This window comes from Drosophila tropicalis, unplaced genomic scaffold (assembly GCF_018151085.1).
Source record: "Drosophila tropicalis isolate 14030-0801.00 unplaced genomic scaffold, ASM1815108v1 contig_35, whole genome shotgun sequence".
NCBI classification, from domain to species: Eukaryota; Metazoa; Arthropoda; class Insecta; order Diptera; family Drosophilidae; genus Drosophila; species Drosophila tropicalis.
In genome coordinates, this window is record NW_027172808.1 from 143,903 (window position 1) to 151,646 (window position 7,744).

General features: G+C 40.1%; 2 protein-coding genes across 2 annotated transcripts; both read right to left on the minus strand.

The window, feature by feature from the left end:
• Positions 1-836: 836 nt before the first annotated feature.
• Positions 837-1,487, minus strand: LOC137572501 (importin-4-like). The gene has a single exon (XM_068284251.1). The coding sequence runs from the start codon at positions 1,485-1,487 to the stop codon at positions 837-839; it is 651 nt and encodes a 216-aa protein (XP_068140352.1).
• A 602-nt stretch (positions 1,488-2,089) lies between these two features.
• Positions 2,090-3,085, minus strand: LOC137572502 (importin-4-like). The gene has a single exon (XM_068284252.1). It carries the CDS (start codon positions 3,083-3,085, stop codon positions 2,090-2,092), a length of 996 nt encoding a protein of 331 aa, XP_068140353.1.
• Between the last annotated feature and the right edge of the window lie 4,659 nt (positions 3,086-7,744).

Sequence of the window (7,744 nt, forward strand, 5' to 3'; positions counted from 1 at the left end):
CCATCTTTTCCTTACAATCAGAGTTCAGAATCAAAACTGCAAATGCTTTTATTTTGTTTTTTTTTTTTTTTTTTTTTTTTGCGAACAACTGTCGCGGTCAAATAAATGAAATAAAATCCGCATAAAGTGCAGGCGGCATTCAACTCACCCGGGCCAAGAACCAAGGACAGGCAACTAAAACAACAATAACAACAACAATGCCGCATAAGCATCTTCATTTTCAGCCCGAATGCCTTCCATATACTATATATGTATAAGTATATGTGTATGTCTGTAAGTCTTGACCTCCTCATGATGAGTACGCTTCGCGGCTTACTCAATGATGCGTTGAAAGTGCCACAAAATTGAAAAAGAAAAGAAAATGGAATAGAAGGCCAGGACATGAAGACATTTGAGAGCCCGCATCTATGTCTCAACCTTTGGCCACGTTGATGGTGGTGGGGGATGGAAGGCCAAGAAGGCGACGGCAAAGTCATGTCAGGTTAGGTGCTGACAGCATTTTAAATGTAATGAAAACGAGATGCTTTCACTCTGTTTGCCACATGACTCAACTCAGTTGGTTGACTTGTTGACTTTCTGTATCTGAAGTATGCGACGACCCAGATGAAGAGGTTAAGCACAGCTAAAGGTTTCGCCAAAAAGGTTTAATGGCCAAAACATATTCAACTCACTAATTATAGCAACACAAAGACATACATATGTACTTTTGGGATAAAATAATAATTTTTCGTTACTTTCAATTTCGAACAGTGATTAAACATCAGTTAGGCAAAATGACAAAATTGAAAGGTACATAACAAAATTTTGGGGCTAAGAAATCAGACAGACTTCTTAGCTTACAAAGACATTACAAAAGCGTAAACTTTGGGATTAGCCGTACGTAAAGAATTCAAAATATCAGGAGTTTCCTTTGAAATTTGTTGAAAAAGTTTCACAGCACTCTCGTAAGACCCTGATTCCGGCATGGTCTGACTGTAAAGAATTTGAACAGTTGATCCGAAGATCCGATCAACAAAGTTCAATGTACGACCACGTGGCTCCGCATAGGCAAATTGGAGAGCCTGTACAACTGCTCCATAATCGACAAATTCTTTACGCAATGGCAAGAGATCTAATAGGGCTGATAGAATCTCTTCGAATTGAAAGTCCGTTGGATTGCTCACCAAAAGACGGGATAGAGCACTGCAAATGCGATCTTTCGCACTTGGTTCCGTTTCCTTTGACATGGCATTGGAAATGCATTGGACAACCTCAGGCCAAGCTGCTGGAGATTTCTTTTCTCCATGAAATAGAAGCTCGCCTAGGCCATAATAGCATTGCTCGCGACACTTGACCTCTGTATCATTTGCACCATTTAGGAAGACATTGTATAGGGCATCGAAATAGTTCACCACTTGAGAGCTCAGGTGCTTGATGCCATCAGCCAAGGTTTCGTATATTAAAGTTCTCCGTCCACCAGAATTATTGTCTATGGCCGATTTCAGCATTTTAGACAGTATGCATAGACCTTTGTCATAATACACGGCAAATTGTGCCGGTTCGGTAGCATATCAGAAGTCCGCAAATAAGTTACAAGCATAATCCAAAAGCTGCTCATCTAGTCTACAGCCCTCCACCCCGTCTAGATTGTCGATTAGTCGATTAGTCCTTCACAGTTTTGACATTTTGTAGTCTGCATCAACAATTTACGGGTAGCCTTAAAGAGAAGCTTGACACACTCCTGTGAGGGTATTGCGGCTGCTTCAATATCCCTAATGAGTTCAATTATCTCATCCAGGACATGAATAACAACAGTTCGGTTTTCATCGTTAATTATCATCTGATAGAACTTGCGCACTAAAATCTTCGAGCATTCTGCGACAGCTGCACTATTGCCCAGACGATGGAAAGCCATCAGAAATTTACAGAGACTTTCAACACATGCCTTACGCACTGATGCTATCGGATGATCAATCACTTTATAGACATTCTGAAAGACCGCCTGTAGATAAGGAGCAAAAGCAATGCCCGTGGTTATTGAAAATTCCTTTAGAGCATTAATAGCCTCTTCCTTTTCAGTCATGTACTCGTTTTCTACTATACCATACAATTAGTCGTCATCGTCAGTTGAATCTCCTGATTCATTGTCTGTGGACCAATCAGCATCGCAAGGTGATATAACAGATAGAACAATGCGATCCATTATCTTCGGTAGATATGGGGCCATATTGTCCCGAAAAATATTGGAAAGGGCCCCGAGAAGATTATAAATAGAATAACGCACTTCTGGATCATCTGGACCATCCGATAACATCAGCAGGCAATAGCCCATCGATTCGTTGCAAAACGGCATGAAAACTTCTTTGCCCATAGCTCGAACAAAAGATGCCCATGTATTAATTGCTATAATACGTAAATTAGCGATTTCCTTATCACAGTCTTTGACCAAATAGCCCTGCATCACACCGACAATTCGTCCAAAATACGGAATTATAAGTCGATCGCCCGCATCGGAAACATAAGCAAGAACCGATAAGCAATAGGACCTCAATGAACGCGTATGTGGAGAACTCAAGGATTTAAACACACAGTCCATAAGCAAGGGCAAATGTTGGACAATATTCTCACCCAAGGATTCGCAACATTTCTCTAAGGCATAAAACAACTGGTCCACGTGTTTGGTTACCGGTAGCGTTTCTGTTTTCATATCCACAATCAATTGTCGAAGATATCCCAAAAGCATGGTCAATATTTCAGGCTGCAAATTCTCCGAGAACTGACCCAGCGCGAAAAAAGCTGCACTGCGAACGTACAAATCCGAATCTTCTGTGCCCGTTTTAGTGACATTCAACATTATCCCCAAGAACTGTTTGCATATTATCTCCGTGCAGCCCTCAGAGATGGTTCCCATGCAGTTATAGGCTGCCCGACGGAGCTGATTGTCCGAGCTTTGAAGAGCCGGCTCCATTAACTGAAACAGGAGTGGCAAAAGTCGGTCACCCGACACACTCATGGCTATTTCATCGAGAGCTTGACTGGCAGCTTCCGCATAACTATTGCCATCCGATTCAGTAATGTGGTCATCGGCCGGTTGCTTGCATATCATTTCAAATAGAACTCTTACGATGGGTTGCAGAATATTTTGCCTAAAACATATTGGCCACAGTTCGTGAGGTTAAAGTGTTCTGGGCATCGGCATTAACCATGACAGTCTGAAATAATCGGCAAACAATGGTCATCTGTTAATTGTAAGTCCAATATGGATTTTGAATGTGAGCTATTTATCAAACGTAATTCCCAAGTAGCGTACTGAATCTACCCATTGAATCGGGGAATGCAAATATTTAAAGAGTCATTGGGGAGAAAACAGGGTTTTCTTTTTTTGGTGAAGAATATAGCGTTGGTTTTGATTGAATTGACTTTTATTTTCCATTTGTGGTAGTAGGATTTTAGTATGTTGAGTGCTGTTTGAAGAGAAAACTTAATGACAGCATACTGGGCATTAGCACAATAGACGGCTGAGTCATCTGCAAATATGGATAGCTCACAGTTTGGAGGTTTATGTATGTCGTGTGTATAAACATTAAAGAGGATTGGCCCTAAAACAGAGAGAGATATAAAAAGTTCTTTTCGGATAGAGTGGCATATGTGATTATAACGTGCTTTTAAAAAGGGTAACCGAGTACGGATCCATCGTCTTTTATTCATGTTTCTAATTTTGAAGAGATTAGTTATGTGCTCGGGAAGTTTGAGCTTTACATCTTCAACACATTTGTGAGGAGTAGATCTTATGAAGGCGAGATTAATGAGGTTGGTAAAGGAATCGACCATGGAGTCGATGGTACCGTTTGAGATTTGTGAACAATCGATGCTTGCAATGGTCAGCGAATCATTGACTAGTTTCTGAAATAACGCCCAAATTGATTTGCTAAAGATTGGAAGCGTTTTCTCACGGAGTTCCACGTTTTCCGAGTATTTTACAACCACCGGAAGGTGATCAGAAGAAAGGTTTTTTTGAGCGACTAGATTACTAAAACGATTAGGAGTATTAGTTAAGCAAAGGTCGAGGGTGGAGGTCTTATTTTTATGGCACGACGGAATGTAGGTAGGGTCATTTGGATAGAGAATGTGAAGTTTGCCTAAGGTTTTAAGCTCGTTGAGAATGTTTCCCCAGCTGTTGGCTCGAGCACAGTTCCAGTTTATATGTCGTGAGTTTAGGTTGCCAAAGGCAACATATTTGATATCTAGCTGTGAGAATTTGTTAAGGGTGCTTTTATACATTTGTTTCATATGACTAGAATCTCCTGTTGAGTTACAGGTTCTGGGTATGCATTTAGCTGTGTTGCCAGGAAAGTACACGGCAAACAAGTTTAGATATTTGTTAGTGCTTAAAGTAATTTGATGTCCACGTTTTCAATGAGATGTGTGTTCATATTGGAGATCTGTTTATGCCTCACATTCTTGCTGACTATAACAGCGACTCCGCCGCCTTTACTTCCAGTCCTATCACATATGTATATGTTATAGTTTTGTAAATCAAAACGATCAGTTTGAGGAAACCAAGTTTCGTTAATAAGAGTTACGTGAATATTATTATCTTCTAGGAACTTAATTAGTTCCGTTCGTTTTTGTCCTAGGGCACAAGCATTCCATGCCATGATATTTATTCTGTTTGTGGAATTATTTACTGGAGTACACATATTTAATTGCAAGTTGTGTTAAGACCTTAAACTGGTCACCTTTATTAGATCAGCTGCTCAGCTTTGAGATCATTTCTGCTAGAAGGGTGGTAAACTCTTCCATGGAAAACAAATTAGACCCGTTTGTCTGAATGTTCGGTGGAGAGGCATTGTTGGTCACTGAATTACTGAAGCTCGAATAGATCATCTGTTGGGCATTTGTGTTGGGAGTCAAAGCGTGGAAAGAGTTCGTGTTAAAGGCTGTTCGTGAAAGATGCTGGGGTGATGCCATGGTTCGTCGTATTTCTTCGTTGTGGAGAGCGTTTCGAAAGCAAGTTCCGATAAGATTGATAGCAGTGGCAGGAGGGGTCGGTGGAGCGGTGGGCGCCTTTACAGTTAGCGCACTTAATATCGGCGTTGTCTTTACACGATGCCGTTGGATGCGGTACAGCACAATGGGCACACTATGTTTTTACTTCGCAGTTTTGGGAGCCGTCAGTTTGTTGGGGGACTTAGATTTGTACTCCCCGCAGTTGTAGGGTAATGCTCTTATTGACGAAGTGAACGATGTAAAGCAGTAGCTTACTCTTGTTGTTTTTTCTACCGGTTTGATATCGGTGCATTGTAGACCCAGGTTGAGCAACATTGTTTTCACTGTTTCGTTTGGAAGCTTCTCTAGTCCAGACAGTACCGCCTTACATGGTTTTGAGCTTTTTGAATCGTATGTGTAAAACTCACAGTTAGATTCCTTTAATTTGCTGAAAATATTATTGAAGTGCTCCATGGTTGGGACAAAGATTTTTATGCTAATGGAAAAAGTTTTGATGATGTAATCCGTGATCTTGCATTTAGCCAGAAGGTCGTGTACAAATGCTGCGTTTTGCTTAAGCAAAGTAATAGGTGTAGGCTTGGAGGGAGCCGTTTGCGGGTTAGTCTCGATTTCTTCGGCAATGTTGAAGTCTTCATCTTCTTGCACTTGCAGCGGAAGAAAAAAATTGGAGCGTTGGGAGCTCTGCTGCTCTCGTTGAAAGTTTTTCAAGGTTATAGGGATCTTTGGACCGGCAGATGCAGTTGCAGTTGCAACGCCTGTTGTAAATTTTCGTCTCTTAATTTTGTGGGTTTTTGTACGCGAATTGTGGAGTAAAGAAAAAAAAAAAGAAAAGAAAACGATTGCTAGGTTCGCTCTTAGACAACCGCACTCAAGTGATGCACAAAGTAAACTGATTTTTGGGTTTTTTTTATTTACTATTTAATACTATAAGCATTTTTGGACGCTGGCCTAATACGAGCCCAACCGCTGTGCCGTGACGGAATACAAGGGACGGCTGATCCATGCAGCAGCCAATGAGGATACACGGATCGGCTGCAACGAAACATTTGTTGCATGGTGCATACATATATTGTATTTGCTCCGATTTTGACGAACTTAATGGCTCTCTTTGTATAATGAAAGTTGAAGTTATCAAAACAATATCAACCCAAATCGAGATGAACATAACATTAAATGCCGAAACCCCAATATTTTCGCGTCCGGGCGGATAACCGTTTCAAGAAACAAAAATAGTGGACGAACAAATTGAGAGGGGATAAACTATAATTTAATTTAAAATGTACACATCGTTTGTGACGCATAGTGGCCAATATCAATTTAAAAAGGTACCTTTTGGGCTTCTAAATTCGCTTGGGATGTTTCAATTCTTAGGATTTGTTATTGAAAATCAGATGTGGTATCCGACAACCGAAAAAGTAGAAACCGTTTCTAAATTCTAAATTCCTTAGACACCTAAACAAAGTTTTTTGGGTTTAAGTTGGTATTTAAAAAAATGTATACCATATCCTAGCCGAATGCGAACCAAAGACGATGATCAGTTGATCAGCCAAACATTGAAGACTAAGACATACCAAGTTGCTAAAGTTAAGCAACACAATGCGTATGATGTACGAAATATGGGAAGCTTAGATGGTCCAAGAATACGTCAAAGTGTGCTGACCTTATTAAGCCATGGTCAGCAGACTTTGATGATGATGATATCGACAGGACGGCCGGATGTGGTTGGGTTGGTAACGCCGAATGGCCGGACCATCTCAGAACAGCTGTTTAACGACGATGTGGCAAGCGACCCACACAACGACGATGTGGCAACGACGCGTAGTAGGGCCTCTGCCCGGATAGCGTCACCAAATTCTATGTTTTTATGATCGCTTTTGGCAAAAATTAAATATGCAATCGATATAGAATACTTTTCAGATTATAAACACAATAAATTTTAGAAATTGCTTTATCGGTTTAGATGCTATGATTTTTGCAAAGTAAAATGACAAAAGGCTCCACTATGCGGCGCCGAAAAACACTTTAAAAGACGAGCCAACAGTGATACGACGTATAAAAGAAGAGTTAAGAATTATTAAAGACGTGTAAATACGAATAAGAAACGACGCTCTCAATTAAACCCTATAGACGAAGCATTTATCATTTTAATAATTTTTATAGTTACTAAAACCCAATAATAGTCTAATTGTAAAATAAAACCCATTACCATATATGTAATAAATGGAATTAGAACCCAGTCCCACATACATACATATATATTGTATTTGCTCCGTTTTGGACAAATTTGATGGCTCCCTTTATGTCTTATTGTTACTGTTCTAGATTAAACTGATTAACTGGCTTCATTGAGAATTGAGAAACACATTCATTCAGTCCTGAAAGCAACGAGAATTTGAAAATAAACCTTATATCAACGCATAGGGATTTTCCAAACCTGAAGGTAAGCCCTATAATAGGACCACCAGATAATCGGGAGCAAAATCATTTAGAATTGCAAAGTCCCAAAAATCGCATAGTCGCAATCAACGCATCATTGAAAATTGGAAACATGTTGTCCAAATCGTTATCAAGAATTGTAGTATCAATGCACGAGAATGGATCAGCTTTATAAATTTTTCTGCAAAAAGTTCGACGACCAAATGAAAACTGCAGCGAAACTGTCAAAACTGGTCTTACGTTCTGTTATGTATGTGACCCATCTCTAAGAAGCTGTTATCGTCGGACTGTTAAAAGGTCTGTTAACAGCTGCACTTCT